The sequence below is a fragment of the Epargyreus clarus genome, unplaced genomic scaffold (assembly GCF_041222505.1).
Source record: "Epargyreus clarus isolate Ecla_fem2 unplaced genomic scaffold, WU_Ecla_fem_2.2 ptg000010l, whole genome shotgun sequence".
Lineage (NCBI taxonomy): Eukaryota > Metazoa > Arthropoda > Insecta > Lepidoptera > Hesperiidae > Epargyreus > Epargyreus clarus.
Window position 1 is genome coordinate 9,826,068 of NW_027332218.1, and position 21,174 is coordinate 9,847,241.

The window sequence follows — 21,174 nt, forward strand, 5'->3', positions numbered from 1 at the left end:
TAGGGAATATTTATTAAGTTACAAGGGATTTTGAGATGTTGCCATAAGGCGCATATTCAAATGGTGACCGTTTAATCAAGTACTAAGATTTGTGTGCTTACACGCGAAAGAGGCTGGAGTGCAATGCTGTCGATTTATCAGCTGTTTCTTTTTTTGAGTTCTTAATAAAGGTTTCAAACACTTTAACTTTAATTTACGGAATTTAAATCGGTAAATCTTAATTATTAGGGTACTAATCTGAATTAAGAATTTAATTTTTTATTCATATCATTTGATACTTAGAAAAGGTTCGTGTATGCATAAAGCACATAATATCTAAGTAGGTACGCACGTATGTAAGGTGGGTAAAATCAAAGTCATCTATTGATACTTGCAGCGGAATTACGGGCGTCGGTTAGTCTTTGACAACCTAATTACAGAACCCCATCATATAAGGGATTAAACTTCCTTTTAGAAACCAAATATTTTACTCCATCAACTTGACGAAATGAGGATTGGTATAGCTACTGAACGAAAGCCTATTCTTTTCGATTAGGATGTAAACTGAGTTCGGCCCAAAGTACATTTCTTTGTTGAATCACAGGTGTCTAGAATTTGATTTCAGAAATATCCATCTAACACTAATCACCATCGATAGGACATATTCCCACGGGGCTATAACTTACAAATAAACGTATATTTTATATTATATCTATATTAAACACACAGATATGGCTATAGCGCCTAACAAGACGTGTGAATAATGTTCAAGACAGATTACATCTAAATCTGGGCAATATCTGTCGTAAATCGATTTCGAATCGATTCCAGGTGCTCTAATAGTGAATTTGAGAGAATAATCTGTCGTCGAAATGAATCGAATCATCATCGTGGGACCATTTCGCCACCCGCAGCCAATCAAAAGCCACGATGAGATCCGATATATGGGTGTGGTGCAATTTGATAAACTGTAGCGATTTCATACTATAGTAAAAATATCAATTTTATTTCTCTGATTATACACGAATAACTGTATATTACAAATAGTTATTTCCGCCTACTTATGGTCTTTACGATTTTTGTCACCAATTTGAATTTGTTACTTCTTGATGTATCACAAAATTGGACAATGAAAATCAACATTTGCATCGTTACAATCAGTTTAGAGAAGTTAATATTAATGTTCTATTGTATTAGTATCTAAATGTATTAGTATTATATGAGGTATAATATTAAAGTATTAAAGTTGAAATTGAAAAAAAAAATCTTTTGGAATACCGAATTTTATTATTTTAGAAATTATTGTAAGGTTTCATTTATACATTTGCATTATGCATTGTATACCTAAATGATATTAAAGATGTAGATGATTTCAAAATAACTATTAATGCAAAAAATTGCGAAGAGACATTCACATAAAGGAATGTCCTTTTACGTGTCATAATACAACCTTTACACCGTCCAAAATTCCTGTATATTCACCAGTTATGCATAGAAAACTCCGCGCAGATTTCGTACAGACTCCTGCAGCGTCAAGGAATAGTGACATTACAAACATAAAATCTTATAACTTGTACCATTCCCGATATAAGACCCCGATCGCGCCGCCCTGTAATTCCAATACTTATGAACATTACCCGGGATGGCGACTATTATAATGTATTATGGAATATTATTTTACGACTATGGCCCCAGTGCGCGCATTATGGACCTTTAGAGCGGGGCTAAAAATACCGGCCGTGTGTAAGCACCTTTATGTTTCGCGTCTTATATTGATTACTGATACCATTAGAGATGAGTCCCACTACCATATATGAAACTAAAAAAGTAATACAAACGAATATTAAGCGGTTATGTGGTAATTTCTAGCTGCAATGGGGTATTATGGCCTCTTGTTTAAAAATTCTTAATGCTTCAATAAAATACTATAATATTCATTTGAATTTTATTTAAACAAAAAATTAAATTTTCTCTTGTATCATTTTGAATTGTCGTGTGTTTGGCTCGTGATGTCATTGTGTAAGTAAACATTGTAATAATAATAAATAAACACTTTCTTTACTCACAGCCCCACACTAGGATTCCCTGTGTCGCGGCTCCCATGGACACACACATCAACAAATACACAACACCCAGACCCAGAAACAGAAATCTAAATTCATCATTTATCATCAGATATCTGTCTGATGGGTATCGAACCCGGGACTCTTTGCGCGTTAAACTGGTGTGGTGACCGGTCTGTCACGCGGGTCGTCAAAATTGTAATAACACTATATCAATTGCTTACTATCGGAGTGACGTCACATCGACATATTAGCAGCGACTGGCGATCTAAAAAATGTCAGAGGAACACTGAAAGTAATGAATTTTACAATTTAATTGAAATAATCAAACTGAATTGTCATGAATGAAAATCGACTAGTATCGCTAGGAAATCATTCTTATAAAAAATCACTATTGCAGTATCCTAGTGGACAAGATTGTATTGCAATGTGTATTTGCACAGTGGGCTATACAATAAATAGATTGCAAAGAACTAGTCAGATTATAAGCTTTATGTATGCTCATTTTTATCCATTCAACGTAAATAATGCAGTCGCTAATGTTTGAAAGTATTCATTAGTTTGAACTGTTCTATTTTTTACCTGACTGCGGAGAGTAATGTTTCTTGAGCGTATGTATGTATGTATGGCATTGTATGTCTCAATCTTTGGCGCACCTAATAACCCAAGCTTGATGGATTTTAACATATGTATAAGTGTCGTTGAATTCGACTAAGCTTCACACCTACAGAGTGATATAGGGCGAAAACAATACGACGCCGTAGACTTCGCCGCCACGGCGAGCGGCGTATTGTAAGTTTACTCCGACGCCGTGAGTTTCTACGGCGCATCGAAATTCGGCTGCACGGCCGTTACAGTGCCGTAGACTTTTCCGCCATGGTGAATAGTATTATTTCCATTTGGCGGAGGGTAATAATGTTTTTTATATAATGATTTTCGACTTTGTTATCCATTTAGGTAGTCTGTATTCGCTTTTTAAGCATCGGGTGCTCGCTTTTCGCTTTCTCGCTAGCGGTGTGACATCATTTCCATCCCTGATATATAGTTGATACACCTGTCAAAATGCACAGGCAATTTTAATTTCTATGAAAATGGGATGGGGTTTATTATGGCTTAATTGATGTTTAATAGCTAATTTTGCTCAGCTTTAGGATCCATAGATTATAGATTGCTTATTAGTATGGTTGGTAACAAGTAATTGTTGTGTTTTTGTGTATAATGAGCGAATATAGCCTGAGATCTTCTAAGGGTGTCGTAGGAGATCTCTGAGTAGATAAGAATAAATTCAGTAAATGAGATTTCGTTTCATTCTGAGAAGTTATATAGTGCGGTCAATCAGATCAATGTTATCTATATTGGTAATGGGTAAAGTCTACCGACTGTGGACTATAGCGTAGACATTCGTTCCTTAAGAAAAAATCCAAAAACGGCATTGAAGTTGTATATGTGTTGGGTTATTTTTTATGTCGGCAGCCGTAAAATGAATTTTAATGTTATTTCACACAATTGCAGCAATAATACTAGATAGCAACCCACGTGTTTACTGTAACGGTGTTATTATATTTTCACACGGGTACAAATATTTCTACTTAGTTCAGTTGTTATAGGTATCGTCGGCTTGTTTGTGGCAGTTCTATGCCTACGAGTAAAGCACTTTCTTTTTACGACGCTGAAATATCAAAGATAAGATGTGACATGACGTGTGTACCGGAACTTTTTGATTGCCATGTAAAGCAACTCCGCTTAAACGTACTTTTAAAATCGGACGTAAGTAAGTGCTGCTATTGCCTATTACTATGTAGCAGCAATTATATACCAAAAATAATGATGGTAGAATCCTCCGTGGTTTAAATATAGAGAAACCATTGTTATGGTTGCTTCTACTTTTATAACAGTGTTAAATCGCTGTGTTCCAATTTGAACGGCGTGGTTAGATAAATACTTCAGGTAAAACTCTATTTTAAGTTCATTAAAGATGAACCACCATCAGACCTGCCGACATAACAATAGACATAAAAGGAGTAACTTTAAAAGTGGTAGAACAACTAGCTCTACTATGTTTTGGTTTCAAGGGTGAAAATTACAAACAACCGAAGAACAATTAAATGATTGTAAGGAATCGCAACATTATCCATGTAGCACAGATATCCATGGGCGGCAATGACGTCACAAACCTGCAAATTTAACAACAGATTTCCGTTTGCTACCCTAACAAAAAAGTTAACAAGTGTTATTATTATTTGTGAAGTGTGAAAACATAGTTTACCGTTACGATACCGTGAGTCAGATACAATAACGACCGATGCTGCTACAGTGTCATTATTGCTACATAACTACCACCTTCCTACAAGTACGTTAGATTGATAATTGTATTGTGTAGGGTGTAGCGGTGATGTTATAGTTGGATCTAGTTTATGTCTATTTAAGTTGCGAATGCATCAAAGCGTACGACGCTAAATCTCGCTTTTGTCAAAATTAGTCATTTAAATGCATTCGAAACGGTTATTAAAATTGTAATAAAATATAAATATAAATAGTTTACAACATTAGTTATAATCAGCAGTGAGGTTGTATCCTTATTTCATGTATAAATAGAATAGTCGAAAAAATACCTATAACTTTACTTAGCCACTTAAACCCCGATTTATTTGATTTCCTCATACGCAATGTTCGCAACATTGTTATTGTTAGTTTCTTATTAAAAAAAAATAACAAAGCCCCGAAAACTAATTAAAAACAAATCTTGCAAATTTGTAGGATTCTTGTTGAAAATGCGAAATGCGGCATGATTTATACTGTACGGCAGCGTAATTCGTCCGCCCTTACAGAATTTAAGCAAACGTAACTCTACAATATTTTCTTCGAGAGGCGAAATCTATGTTGTTCATTATAATAATACACAATTCTACATATAATTACAACACTTATAAATAAAAAATGGAGAGATAAAAGCAGTCTATATTTGTAACGTATCCATGTTTGTAGCGTACATTGGCCTACGCTCCATAATGTAGAGTTTAAGCAGTACGTCGATCCCAATGGTAGAGTACGTCTAGGTGTGAAAGGTTATGTTGAATGCGCGCGCGCAACTCGGATTATGAGAATTATATCGTCGACTGTGATTTTACACCGCAAACGGGAAACAGCTGCTAGAATACTGTGGATAAGACTTATCAACGTATTTTCTTGTGAATGTTATATAGTATTTGCGAAGTTTACCTGAAGTAAAGTTGAAAATTAAAAAAAATGCGTTTTTTGCACTCGTTTCCCTCCTAGGATTGACTCCGAAGGCATCACTGACTCACCCGTTTCTGCGAAATAAGAGTTCCGCTTTGAATGAGATGATAAGGACATACTTCATTGAGGCGTTTCAATTTAGTCCTCAGGGGTAGCAACACACACACGTGTGGTCGAGCTTAAGTAAAAAAAAACGCATTCTACAGTGACAGCCCCACACTAGGTTTCCCTGTGTCGTGGGTGCCATGAACACTCACATAGACAATACACACACACCCAGACCCAGAACAGAGATCCAAATTAATTATTCAGATGTCTTGCCGGGGTTCGAACCCGGAACCCTTATGCATCAGACCGACATGGTGACCGCCCGACATGGTAAGGTCACTTGTCTGGGGTTGACCACATGACCGTGGGCTGGAGTAACATAACTCTATATGACTTGTCCTTTCGGAGGTTCGATTCTTGACTAGGCAAAAATACTTTTGTTCAAATCTACTCGTTCTTGGCTAACTCAATTTATGTAATATGTATCTTCACAGTACTTACATTAAGTATAAGGAAAGGATATGAGTGTTGGCCATTTATTAAAATAAATTCCGTTAACGTGCTAGTCATATCCACACTACACGATCATATCATGGGTATAATCCGGCGTGTAGTTATTGTTTTTTCCGATGCTAATAAGCGGTTGGTGGGCATTGATAGAAAATTATTGATTGCGGCCGCCATATTGATCGAATGGCACTGGCGATAATGGCCCTGGGTTCTTTGTTCCAGTGGAAACCGATGGGTTTTTGTCTAACAAATAGGTATGTGGCTATAGTAAAAATCAAATATGATATTGAATTTGTCTTAAAAGTTTTTGCCATATAACGGTAGTGTTAAGCATTTCTGTGTTCTGGTCTAACTATTGTGGTTAGGGAGCTTACATGAGGTGTTTCAACGGAGTCTTCAGGAGTACCAACGCATTTGTGGCCCTCCTCTGACAGGACTCTAATCCTATCTGGGATTGATTACAATGTCCATCGGCGACAGTGGCTACCGAACTCAGGTAGGAGTTACAATTGTGGTTGGCTACAGATGAACTATGGGCGGTAGTGGCTATTTACTACCGGGTGGACTGCATGCCCGTTTGCTGCTTCTTTTATAAAAAGTGTGTTACTGTTGTGTAGAAAGGGGCTTAAAGTAAGAGTTGTATTTTTTAGTCTCCGTTACAAAGTTTTATATTTACATTGTTTCAAGTATCTAAAGGTTACGTTGTCTTCTTACACCACTATTGAAAAAAAATCGAATTCAAATAACCTGCCGTAATACTATTTATCACACCAAAATAAGCTTCTAAGATCCTACCTACTTACATCGCTTCAATGGTTATCTAAAAACAGCTTCCAAATTGATAATGTACCCAAAAACTAACGCTTTATACAGCCGACTACCTGACGATACTTTGTCAAGAAAAGGCCTAATAAACATTTAAACTTACACTACTGGTGACGATAGCTTAAAAGTCTAACCCGTTATCTACTGACGGGCTAAAAGTGACCAATAAAAATAAAAAGTAATTAAAACCTGTTGCACACGCGCGTGGCGTAAGAAGCTCTGATATCGTAGTGGTTTAAAATTCGGCCTCGGTGTAGGGGTCCAGGATTTGAATCTCAGGCACGCATCGCCAGTTTTTTGAAGTTATGTGTGCTTTCGAAATTAATTACCACTTGCTGTGATGGCAAAGCAAAACATCGAGAGGAATCCTATACGCTTAGGGGTTTGCTTAAAAAAGTTTTCAAATCTGCATGAAGATATTCCATCCGCACTGGTCAGGCCATGACATTAGAATAGGGAATTTACAACATAGATCGCGACTATGTTGTAAATCCTTCTTAATCTGAAGAAAACCTTTTTGTTTCCTCTCAGCCTCGGGGGTAGCGGAGAGGATGAGCCATTTTCCACCGGCTAAACCCACGGTGTTTTTGGACGCCCCTTGTCGGGACTACGGGCAACCTAATATTACACGTCCGCGACACCGACGTTTGTCCACAACAAGGCCTATCTATATTTGGGATAGAGCTGGAGCTACTCTATCCTGCCACCTTTGAGGTGAGCGCGGGTTCCAAAACTAACCTTGCGTTCAACAGTATTAGATTGTAATGAGGAGACCGCTACGTTATCTGCGTACGGGGCCAAAAGTGTACCAATAAAAATAAAAAGTAATTAAGACCAGTTACCAACGCCGAAGGTTCTAAACCCCTGCCCTTCGTTAATTGCCGATAAGTGACGGTACATTAATTGACAATTAGAATTCAATTGTAATAAAGAACGCCTTTATTACTTAAATCTACATACATTCGTATAACTGTAGTAGATTAATATTCATTTGCTTCCTACGTAAGTATTTATTTAAAGTTAAGTTAGTAGGTGGCTAAGTATTACTTTGAGAATAAATTAAAATAAACTGATTAATAAATAAAAAAAATGTCTTCTTTCCAACTCAAAGCATAGAATGTTACGTACCTAACGTTAAACAATAAAAAACTAGCCAGACTTGCTAAGTTAAATGTCGCGTCTATTTTTCACTGTTTTATTAAAAAAAAAAATAAGTTGTTTTTAGACCTCAGGGGTCACACAGGATTGGTGTCCTGCCAGAGGAGGGCCACAGATAACTTAACGGTACAGTTCTCCTTAATATCTAAAATTAATGTTACACTTCTTCACACAACTTATTTAAAACAAAATTAAAGATTATAAAAATACTAGGTAAGTTCGAATATCTGACGGATACTTAAAATAGCTTTTATATTCCACCGAGACTTAAAGACGATATCTTTTTTCTCGTGAAACAGCTACTAAACAAATACTTTCTACACTGCTTGAAACAGGTATAACGATATTTTTGCCACATACTTGCATATAGTATAAGCATTAGCCCTTCATGACTCTAGTTGGCTAATCACCCATTCAAGCACCTGTTTCTAAGCCAACAAGCCTAAACCAAGGGATCCAACTATTTATTTTACAGACCAAGTAACGAGCTAGGCTAACAAGGTGTCAGGTATCTCAGAATGTTTATCTTCGTCTTATCTCCGGCCACCGCGCTCACAGAGATAATTGGTTAATTGCTTTCCCCTGTAATAATATGCAGTAACACTTAACTACTACTCACCTGTAACACTTAGTAAGCCAGCCTTTGAGTATTGTTTGTTTTATAAACGCCCGTTTCCGATAAGCTGTATGATTATTTTCTCTCCTTTGCTTCTTTAGTAGCAGATAATTTAAATATTTATAGACGCACTAAGTGGGTGCATGGGTTTGAAATGCCCGCGCATTTGAAGGTTGGGTATTTGTTCTTTTTACTTGCATTTTTTTTAATATGTTATATATGGGTTGCAGAGACCACTGATGTCCATTTGCAACTTTTTCGCACATGTATAAAAATATTTAAGTTCTTCCAACAACTTACAATGAGTACTAGAAGTCTAAATCCAAAGGTAAATTTGTACCAGAGATGGCTATGGATTTCTGTCAAAATAGTGATTTTAAAAAGTCAACAACGCTGACCAAGTAGTCAATCATTGCGATAGCGAACTTCATAGTTAAAAAAAATAACTAATTTTTAACTATCAATTTATAGTTAAAAATTAAAAAAATATTATTGAATTAAAAAAATATTATTGAATCAAATGAAATGGATGAACTAATTATCACTAGCTTGAACGTTGAAGGAAAATATCATTAGGAAAACACTCCTTAGAGTTCTTCAATAAAGTTCTCAAAGGTGTGTGTAGTGCACAACCCGCACATGGTCAGTGTGGTAGACTAATGAATCCCTCTCACACTGAAAGAAGGCCCGTGCCTAGCAGAGGAACAGTAATAGACGACGACTAAAGGAAAAGAGAATAGGTGCTAAAATTAAGAATACGAAACAAGGTAACATACGAGTACACATATTTCGTATTGCTTACCAGATATCCATTCAATGCAGTGCGGGCTGCAAATTGTGAACAAATACATGGAAAAGGCGTATTCGGAAGGAGGAATGGAATATTCAGCCTTACTTAGAGTTACAAAATGTCATCTGATTTATCAAAAAAAATCTCAAAAGTATGTGAAGTCTACCAATACGCGCTTGGCCAGCGCGGTGGACTATGGCCTAATCCTTCTCATTATGAGAGGAGACTCGTGCCCAGCAGTGGGACAGTAATGGGTTGTTGATGATGATGATGATAATGATCTGATTTTTACAATGTCTTTTGTAATGGAAGTATGATAACTAAGTGGAAAAAGATGTATTATTGTAAATATTGATGATTATGGAACAATATTGATTATTTTGGGAATCAGAAGAGCGTTTTAACAATAGCCTGAATAGCTGAACACATTTCCCATTGAGAGAAGACGCGTGCCTAGCAGAGACGACGACTAAAAGAATAGGTGCTAAAATTAAGGCGGAATACGAAACAAGGTAACATACAAGTACACATATTTCGCGCTGCTTACCAGATATCCATTGAATGCACGCTGTCGGCTGCAAATTGTGAACAAACATATCGTCTGTTTGTTTCTTTATTTATACACTACTAGTTCTATGGAGCGTAAAGTTTTGAAGATAATATAGATAAAGTAGCTGACCCGGCAAACGTTATGTTGTATATAAATAAAAAAAATGTTAAGGGTGAACAACCCACTTCAATCACTTAGGGGTATGAAAAATAGATAGTAACCGATTCTCAAACCTATAAACCTGCTTATAAAATTTGGTGAAAATCGGTAAAGCCGTTTCGGCAGAGTACGGTAACTAACATTGTGACACGAGAATTTTATATATAAGATAAAGAGACTTTTCCTTGGCTAAAGGAGTAGATATATGTAAGAGTTTCATCGTTTAGCCTTATAAAAAAACCTAATGATTTTCTTTTTTTATAATATATAATTAGCAAACGAGCATGACCATTTGATATTAAGTGGCTACTGCGGTCAATGGACATTTGCCTAAATAGATTAAATTAAAGAATTAAAGAGCCATAGCTGAGGTCCGCCACAAATGCTAAGCTACCCCTGAGGATTATTTACTGCTCCCTGTCGGTATATTTACTGCTTTTCTAAGAATTATTTTGTCTTATGTTACGCGTATATACCAGAGGCTCTGCAGGTTTTCCCGGAGTGCTATCATCATCAACCCAACATTGTCCCACTGCTGGGCACGGGTATCCTATCAGAATGAGAAGGATTAGGCGATAGTCCACCGCGCTGGCTAAGTGCGTATTGGTACACTTCATATTACTTGTAAACTTTTGTAGAGTTGCTCAAGAAAATAAGGTCTTGTTCAATGCCCACGATACGTTTGTAACTCCCCTGGTGTTCCAAATGTTCATAGGCAACGGTGATTGCTTTCCATACAGTAGCTCGACTTTCTATAGCTTAAGTATAAAAAGGTATGGTCTTGCCGACTTTGGTAGTCGACAGAAAGTTCGCAATTGCATCTTTGTACCAGAATACTTCATTTAATCACGCTGGGTCAACCTCGCATGAAACCCAAACAACGGTATTCACACTTAAGTTATTTGACAAAACGTTATGTTGTAAGTGGTATTTTTTTACTAAAGCCGTTAACCCAATGACGCAACGCTTAGTCTTTGCCTCGGTTTAAGATAATATTTTAAAAAGTATGCGTGGTTGTGCAAACAATCGTCTTGTGTGCTTGACTGAGTGGGTTAGGTCCGTTGCGTTAACAGTGTTTACGGTAAATGTATGTTCTATATTTCAAAGTTTAAAGTGTACCTTTTGTACTTACGAGTCACATAATACTCGTAATATGGGAATGATGGTGACACTTTTATGGAATATAAATTAGTTCTCAAATTCATGAAACTTTTAAGATTTACGGAATTGTCGTAAATTTGTGTGATATTTCTTGCCAATGACAAAATCTACAGTATTGAATTGCATCTGCAAAGTGAAATAGAAAAGATTGTAGCTGACTGCGGAGGGTTATGTTTCTCGAACGTATGTATATTTTCGGCACACCTGTAGACAAAACGGTTTGACGAATTTTAATATGTAGGTTTTTTTCATAATTGTTCAATTCTAAATGGATATGCAATGAATGTATGCAATTTTAATAAAAATATTTTTTATTGCAAACGGAAATGTATAGAAGCTATTCAGCATACATTTAGTGTAAACAGTTTCACCGTAATGGGCCTAACCTTAACGTTTATGTGTTTTCTCAGTCATGCTATAGGTGATTAAGTTTTGTTGAAATGATCGCATATTCTCCGTACTATTTGCGTTATGGTGTCACTTTTCAATGTGTTAACCCAACGCTTAATACCTGTGTGCTAAAACGATCATAGAATTACGTTTCGGTAAAAAATATTAGTTCGTGTAGGTTTATTTAGTTATGGACACACGTCAATAATTACGATAATTTAAAAAAAGTGATGAAAGACGTACCTGGGGTGTGCGGTCACGAGCGTGCGGTTCCACATGATTTTAAGTGGCTAAATACATATGTCTTTTTTTTTTGTTGACGAGGGGGGACCTTCAATAGGTACCCGGTGCCGTGGGAGCGACGCAGGGTTATGTGGGATTCTTACCGCACTAAAACCCCCCCGGTGGCCGTCCTCGGCGCTGAGTAGAGGGCTCCGGGATCTCCAAAGGAACGCAACCGGAGTCTTCTTAGCGCGTTACCCCGTTGGGCTCCGCCCAGGTGAGCTTGGCGCTCGCCACACCGTCTGGTGGTATGCGGCCATACATACCACCGTCCTTCCCGGGGCCGCTGGCCGGGCGGTTCGAGCTCCCACTCTTGCCACACGCGACCCCAGAAACCCCCTTTTAGTCGCCTCCTACGACAGGCAGGGGATACTGTAGCCCTATTCTGGTCCCGGAACTACAGGGACATATACATATGTCTATGAGCATCGCAAAATAGGTTGGCAGTTCTATCAGTGGGCAATCATGAATGCATTAGGTACTATGCCTGAGCACTAAGTTAGGACGCCTGGTACAAGTGTACCTCTTTTGATACATTCGCCAAAACAACTCGGCAGTGCCGGCAGTACATCCCTTCGATCCAGAACACAGTAGCACTTTACACTGCTGTTATTAGGCAGAAATAGGCGTGGCGGTGGTGTCTACGGAGTGGGACCACAAAGAATTCTACCACCTTCTCAAGTGTTTAACAGTACAAAGAATAGTCCATATTCTGTTTGATGCAATTACTACCATTACAAACACAAAGCCGCGTCATACCAACTGTCATGTCAGTTATGTACGAGTTACAAAATTTATGCAAGAAACAAGTTTACTTATAAACTTACCTACAGTGGTGGCGCCTGAGGTTTTGTCGTCAAAATAAGCATAAATATTTACGTACGGATTCTTGCCTTTTATCTCAGTATAAATACGCACATACTTAATGAAAGTGGAATATGCTTTGGGGGAATTCGGGCTTACACGTGTTTAACGTATTGACAGTGTTTTGTTTACACTCAATATTTTATGATTGAAGTAATAAACGCGTTTGTTGTTCACCTGATAGAAAGTGGTCACTGCCGCCCGTGGATATCTGTATTAAATTCTACATGGAACAGGGGATCTACCTAGATCTGATGACTGACCTATTACCATTCCTTAGGACTACGATGACCACCTTATCAGCGTTCAGTCGGCATCCATGGCCATTGCCCATCTATCTAACTATCAATGTAGGTTCATTGCAAAAAATATTTTTTTGGTAATTTTTACACAAAGTATTCTATATTATGAAGTTCCTTGTTGCACTTGAAAATTCGCTAAGTGTTAGTCGCACTGAATTCCGTACAACCATAACATATTTAAAACTAGGTATATATTTTTATAGTCGTCGTCAACCCATTACTTTCCCACTGCTCCACAAAATATTATTAAATAATTAAAAATAATTATTAAATTAATAATATATTTGGACGATTTTATAATCACTAGACTATCATTGCTTTCAATAGTATTGTAGTACATGTTGAAATAGCAGCCAGAATAATTCACGGAAATAAATTTAAGTGTCTATTTATACAGTTCAAGAAATAGAGACCTGTCGCAGGCAGCTAGTATTATAGCAGAAATAATAAGATTTTTTTGCGTTTTTACTTGGGTAAGGAACTCTAAAATGCATAGATTTTTTCATTAACACTACGTAAAAATTTTATCGGCTTCAATATGTTCCCGCGGTGTTTTCTTTTCATAACAGACACCAATATCGCACACATGTTTTACACCCCAAGGAAATTTTAATAAAGCACCTTGTAGCACGTTGTAAAATGAAATATGTCGGACAATAATCCTTATGAGCCGATGTGCGGATTATATAAACGCTCACTTTATTTGCGAAATATGGTAAGATGTTTTTGGCTAGATTCTATCTGTTTCGTAATGAGATTAGATTTTGGGGTGTTTTATATTGTTTTTTTAAGAATTTAATATTTTTTGGATTTTTAAAAGATCGACTATGAAGATCTGAAGGTAGATAGGTACTAGTGTTCTGTTGTCATTTTGAAAATAAGATCTGAAAACACGTAATATTTTTTGTATATAATTTTTTATGTGATGGAAGTAGAAAACGAGCTTTGCAGTCCATCTGATGTCATTGCCGACAGACATGGACTCCAAATGGAACAGACCTATTAGTGATAAATCACAGACACGGGTCTGCTTCGAAGGGCTAAATTGGTGTATTTATCAGTAAAGATGCATAAATTAGTAGTGTACTTAAATGTCTTAAACCTGTGTGAAATTAGCAACATAAACTTATCCTCGTACACTTTCCATTTTGAGAAGAATGTCCAGGAATACGATAATCTATTTTGTATTGGAGTAGTGTTGGAGTATTATCCAGGACCCAGTTATGTGGAAAGATCTTTGCCCAACATCAGCATAAAATGTATCAACCACGGATCTAATAGACGGCTGTTCTTATTACGAAACTTATAATATGGAAATAGTCTGTGATAAACGTCCCCTATACAATTTAAACACATTCCATTTTCAAATGAATTCAGAAAGCACATAGAACAAGCATCTGTAGAACGTGTTCGAAACTCGAACGCCATAAAACGTAATCGGATTCAGTTTAGAAACGAGAGTTTGCGATGCAATTGTCAACAGCCGCGCCGCTATTTTACGTTACGCTCGTTTAACGTTTCCGAACGTTTGTTGACATGCTAATGTTGCCATCAATTTAGATTTTTTTGACGATTTCTGTTATTTGAATGTAGAACTCGTGTCGTAATGTTAAATTCGAATCCTAAAAAATCCAAATGAGTATAAGAGGTGTGAAGTTGCGAAAAATAATTAAAAACGAGAACGAACGAAAAGTATTTGGTGATGAAATTACTGGGATTAATAATATTATATTTAAATGCTAAATATTTATAAAGATTTATTATTCAACAACATATTAGATTAATAAATATTTATTATACAAATGAAAAGATATTTAAATGTTTTTCTCCTCGTATAATTTTCGTAGTAAAAAATTGCATATAATCCTCGTTCTATATTAAAATAAATTGTAATCGAATGTAATTTAAAAATCACAGATAAATAAAATAAAAATCATATAGAGTTGTTACAACAAGCTGTCAAGCATTACTCGAGCATGTCTGTTGAAACTAATTCCACACACGTTTCGCGTTGAGCGCACGTTGTCGCATACAATTAAAATCACGCGTTTACGCATATTGTGGTTACGGCGGGAAATGGGCAATAATTCATTGTAGGACCGGCATTACAATGCAAAATGGAGCTTTTAAACAAAGCGATAGCGTGATGGTTTGATTTTATTTTTCGCACAGGAAGTCCGTGGTTCGAATCCTAGTAACGCACCTCTAATTCATGAAGTACTCGTAATTAATTGATCAATTAAAAAAAAATATATTACTGCCCCTTAATGCAGGAGCAAAATATTGTGAGGTACCTAGTCTACATATCACAGATTGTAATGTCTTTAAATCCTCACTTCAAGGGCAGATAGTGGTAGTGAGACAGAAATGGGCTGATTACGATGATGATAGACAATCTGAAGCGTTCTTGAAGTATTTTGTTAGTATTAAGCTAGCATATACTATGTTTTTAGTACAGTCCAACACTATGAATGTACATTATGTTGGCCCTCAATAAAATTAAAAATAAAAAAAATGGATGAGCCAAAAGCATGATAATTGTTTTGTTTGTTGTACAGGCACTTGTAATTAAGAAACAGGTGAATTCTTATTATTTTTTGTAACAACAAGTAAAATATTTTGCTGTACACATAACAATTAAAGCAACTAAACATTTTTTATTATTTAATTTCTTATAATTTTATTTTGTAATTTCATTCTTTTTATTAACGCTACGCATTTTAGATATATATGTCTATTACGTTTAGAAGCCAGTTATTAATAAATAATTTATTCTTTTGCTTTTTTTATTATTAAGTTTTTCTAATTACACTGTTATACCAAAAAAAATAACGGACATATCGAATATTCTGGTGTAATGAATTACATAAGAAATACAGCTCATTTATATTTTTAATTTAGTCAGTATTAACTCTACTGAGATGACTTGAAACAACTAGAGATGTTTTTACCACCATGTTTAACTTCATCCCAAGTGTGGAATTGGAATATCGGCGCAGCGTTCAGCAGACAGTTATTAATAATTTATTTTTGGCTTAGCAACTAAAGAAACTATTACTACATATTAATGGAGAAACTATTTAAATTATTTAAATATTACTAATTTTATTTTGTAATATGAAAAACATAAATAACATTGAATATTTTGAAGTAAGCGTACTGTAATAATATAAACATCACATTTTTACGCTCATTTATATTTTACTATGTCAGTAAAGGATTTTCATCCAGTTCCAACAGCTAGAGATGTTTTTACCACCACTCTTAACTTTTAGCAGAAAACGTTTAGCAGCCAGTAATTAATAAATAATTTATTTTTTGTTTAACAAATAAGGTATATTTTTATTTTGTAATATAAAAATAGCATTATTAAATATTCTGGCGTAAGTGACTAAATACACAGCAGAGCTCATATTTTATATTTAATTTTGTCATCAAATGTTACAGTCCAGTATTAACTATACTGAGATGACTTGAAATAACTAGAGATGTTTTTACCACCGCTCTTAACTTATCCCAAGTGTGGAATTGGAATATCCGCGCAACGTTTAGCAGCCAGTTATTAATAATGTAGCCAGTACTTACCGGCTGCTCGGTCTGAATTATTCATCATCGCCTGGGAGGTCGTAGACTTTGGGAATGCTCTAGGTCACGGATGTAGGTTTAATGGTAGCGTCGTGAATCATTATTGCTATGTTGACGGTTTTTCTGTTAATTGTTTAAGTATTTGCTACTATTTTTATGTACAATTCGTTTTTTGATAACATTTATGTAGTTCAGAAGTAACTGTTCGTAGTGATTTTGTGGTGTCAGAAATTATTACTTAATAATAATATTGGCAATACTTAGGATAGTAAGTATCGTCAATATTTACTCCGGAGTTAAATTATATGAATCTAGTTATGTTCCGCGCTAAACTGCGAGTCCGCTCTGAAGTTGTTGCGAGAAGATGTAGTCCTACAATTTGCTATGGCGTGGCGATTCATTTCTATATTTTTTTTTTTTTTTTTTTTTTTTTTTATAATATAAGAGTAGCAGACGAGCATGCAGTCCACCTGATGGTAACTGGCTACTGCCGCCCATGGACATCTGTAATCAACCCCAGATAGGATTAGATATTCCTACCTGAGGTCGGCCACAGATGCGCCGCTACCCCTGAGGACTAAGCTGGAACGCCTCGGAAAAGTCTGTCTCCCTTACCACACCCTTCAAACCGGAACACAGCAGCGCTTAACACTGCTGTTATTAGGTAGAAATAGGTGTGGCGGTGGTGCCGCCGGAGTCGAACCACAAAGGGTTCTACCACCTTTAATATTAAGAGTGGACTAGCTGTTTTACGCGGACTATGCAATGTTAATAGGTATTATAAAAATAAAGTACTTTTAAAATAAAGTAGGTTTATTGTAGGTGTAGGTACATGTAAAAGGAAAATTAAATGTAATTGAAGATTCCTTTACTGTGTTCTCGAGATGGGCGTAAGCACCTGCGAAATAGTATAATGTTCTACTATTGCAGATGTTTACGAACACAACATTGTTGTTAGCACGTATGTATTTGTTCATATAAAACCTTTAAATTTAATTTCTTGTTAAAACGAGATAAATATTATGCACTAGTTTAGAACGTTACCTCCTTAGAAGTAAAATCGATTTATTTAACAAAAGTAAACTGTTTAACCAAGAGTTAGTACCTTTTAAACGCCGCCTAATCATTTGCAACATTTCACGTTTCGGTAATTAGTGAGCGTAGTCACGTCGCACATAAAGTCACATCTAGTATCGTTAGATCTAGGTGCGAAAGGAATAATTCTAACATAGCTTATCGTTCACTTAGTAATCGATGTACATGAAATAGATTTTAATGCGGGTTCCGTAGGCATTTGCTATATTCAAATTTTGTGTAAATCACCTGAACCGAAACGGTTCCTATGCCTTCTTATGGCTTTATTACAATGTACCTTATTTCACACCTCATAAATACTGTAATTACCTATTGTAGAGATCCAATTAGCTGAGATATGCATAGATTTGATTAGTTAAGCAAATTGACCAATAGCTAAAAAGTGAAGTAACTTGTTAGACAAGTAATTAACTTGGAGCGTTCTCAGTACTAGCAAGGACTCTTTAGGTTGTGTGGCATGTCCAGTCTCGGGACCAGAATAGAGCTACGCTATCCCCTGCCTGTCGTAATACTAAAACGGACTTCTGGGGATCGCAGGCGGCAAGAGTAGGAGTTCGAAACTTCCAACCAGCGATTCCGGTGATGACTACGGTAGGCTAGTGTTTTGGAGAGCTTGAGTCTTAGTAGTACAATATATTTTTAGCGTAATTAAGTTCTTGCATCATCATCATCATCAACCCATTACTGTCCCACTGCTGGGCACGGGTCTCCTCTCAGAATGAGAAGGATTAGGCCATAGTCCACCGCGCTGGCCAAGTGCGTATTGGTAGACTTCACATACATTTGAGATTTTTTTTTATAAATCTCTCAGGTATGCAGGTTTCCTCACGATGTTTTCCTTCACCGTTTAAGCAAGTGATAATTAATTTCTAATACGCACATAATTTTGAAAATCAGAGGTGCGTGCCTGGGATTTGAACCTCGGGCCCCTCGATCGAGAGGCCGCGTTTCTTAACCACTAGGCTATTGCTGCTTAGTTCTTGCTTTTCTATGGAATTCCGGCTGGCTTTCACTTCAGGTTCTTAGTCTTCAGCAGTAGAAATGCATCTTTGATCGACTTCATTTAAAACCCCCGTTCTATATGGAGTTGGTTTTAAATGACCAATCGACCATGGACGGCAGTGGTCACTTATCATCAACTGGACTGCATGCTTATTCGCTACTTCAATGACAAAGTTTTTTTATTTTTATAACATAGGAATAGCCGACGAGCATGCAGTCCACCTAATGGTAAGTGGCTACTGCCGCCCATGGACATCTGTAATCAACACCAGATAGGATTAGATATTCCTACCTGAGTTCGGCCACAGATGCGCCGCTACTCCTGAAGACTAAGCTGGAACGCCTCGGAAAAGTCTGTCTCCCTTACCACACCCTTCAAAACGGAACGCAGCAGCGCTTAACACTGCTGTTATTAGGTAGAAATAGGTGTGGCGGTGGTGCCGCCGGAGTTGAACCACAAAGGGTTCTACCACCTTCAAATACTACTATAAATAAGATAAAATTGCTACTTTTTCACGGAGGCCTATGAACTTATAAGTCTTACTACAAAAACTACGCAAGTTAATAATTGTAAGAAATCTAATAGAAACGTATGATACATATCATGTCGGCGACTTTGTGCGTGATGGAAAGGAAATGTAAGTTAAGCAGACATAAATAATTATAAGCCAGTCGCAGATTGAACGATTACAACGATTTATGTGTATAAGTATGTCAACATGCAGTTATTTATAGTATTAGTATCCGTGGTTGTAAATGGATTAGTGTTTTTATATATTAACTAGCTGACCCGGCAAACGTTGTGTTGCCATATAAATAAAAAAAATGTTAAGGGTGAACAACCCGTATCACTTAGGGGTATGAAAAATAGATAGTAGCCGATTCTCAGACCTACTGAATATGCATATAAAATTTGGTGAAAATCTGTAAAGCCGTTTCGGAGGAGTACGGTAACTAACATTGTGACACGAGAATTTTATATATAATTTTATTAGTAGTGAGCAGTGATAACCTAGAGTTTTGAAAGTCAGCCTATGTATGGGTCGAGGTTCGAATCCCAGGCACGCTTTTTCAAACTTATCAATTACTTAACGGTGAAGTAAAAAATGTTGTGAGGAAATCTACATGCATGAAAATTCGTAAAAAGAAAACATTTCATTACACACTTGTCTTAAGAACGCTAGAATAGTTTGCTGGTACAAGTTTTAATTAATTCTTTTCTCTTTCAGATATCGGGATGAAGCTCTTTGTTGGTCAGACAGGTAATTCAATTTAATGATATAATAACTATTTTTATACTGATTTTATAACATAATTACCTAATAGTAATGGTACGTATGTAGGTACCTATATTACGTTCTAAGAGTTTTTAAAAACAAGCTTTTCGGAAACGAAATATTTTTCGAATTCTTTTCAGTAAAAGTTTTCATTTGATATTGATATTATAGGGGTACAAAAAAAATGATACCATATTGGGCATACGTCAATTTGGATTTAGAATGACGTCATTATTCATTAATCTAATTTTACATTGTTTTCCAAACCAATAAATTTATTTTAAAATTAAATTTAAAATAAATTTAAAAACTATTTGCAAGATTTTTCAATTACGAAGAAAAGTTAACAACAAAAAAACAAAGTTAACAAGTTAAGAAGACTTTATCGCAAAAAATATTTTTTAATTAGACTGTGGACTTTCGGCTCTCCTATAAAGTTTTGAATCAAACTAAAATACATCGCCTTTGGCTTTACGCTTTTTGTAAATAATAAAAACAAATAAATTTATATGGCATATAACTTACGAGAAATCGAATGAAAGCCACATCACAAATTACAAGCAAACAATAATCCCAACTGACCAGTATAATATTATAATCCCAGGCGTAATGCAAATATTTGTGGAAGGACCCAACTAATCTATTGGCGTTAGAAATTATCTTATTAGAAACTAATACCGACGGGGGTCGGCAACCCGATGTGATTGGATTTTGTTGTGCAAACATATTTGCTTTGAGATTTATTGTACAGTGCACCAAAACATTTTTAACGTTGACTGACAAATTTTGTGTTTTTATTTTTTTATTTTGTGTGTCTGACATAGACTTGCTTATCCGTGTCGTTCCAACTTAGTCTTCAGGAGTAGCACTTCTTCTGTGGGTAACCGCAAATGGTGCTCTAATCTTACTTGTTACTTTGAAAACTTTTTATCTTAACTTTGTATTTCTGTATGGTAACCCACGCCAATTAATTGTTTTAAAGACATTGGCATCCACTACTAGTGTTACCCAATCAGTCGAAATTCAATAATTTATTATTTAAAATTTAGAGGGTTTCTATTTGATAATAGTCTAAGTCTCCTGTCTGATGTCTATCAAACAAAAAGAAAAAAAAATAATACAAAAAAGATAAATATCTTTCTCTCTACTGAATAATGGTAAAATACATTATCTTTGCATTTAGTTATACGGAACCCTACGATATTTTAATACTATACGCTTCTTGTAAGATACAAAACAGAGAAATCGATTTGTTTTTTGTGCGTAAATAACTAAACGGCA

The 21,174-nt window shown here is 36.0% G+C and overlaps 1 protein-coding gene across 4 annotated transcripts in view; it reads left to right on the plus strand.

The window, feature by feature from the left end:
• trh (PAS domain-containing protein trachealess) overlaps positions 1–21,174 on the plus strand; it is a 219,631-nt gene that overhangs the window by 21,579 nt on the left and 176,878 nt on the right. For all 4 annotated transcript variants that reach the window (XM_073077435.1, XM_073077436.1, XM_073077437.1 and 1 more), the window contains exon 3: positions 19,846–19,878. In XM_073077435.1, the coding sequence (XP_072933536.1) occupies positions 19,846–19,878 (33 nt within the window). The remainder of the gene's footprint in view (positions 1–19,845; positions 19,879–21,174) is intronic.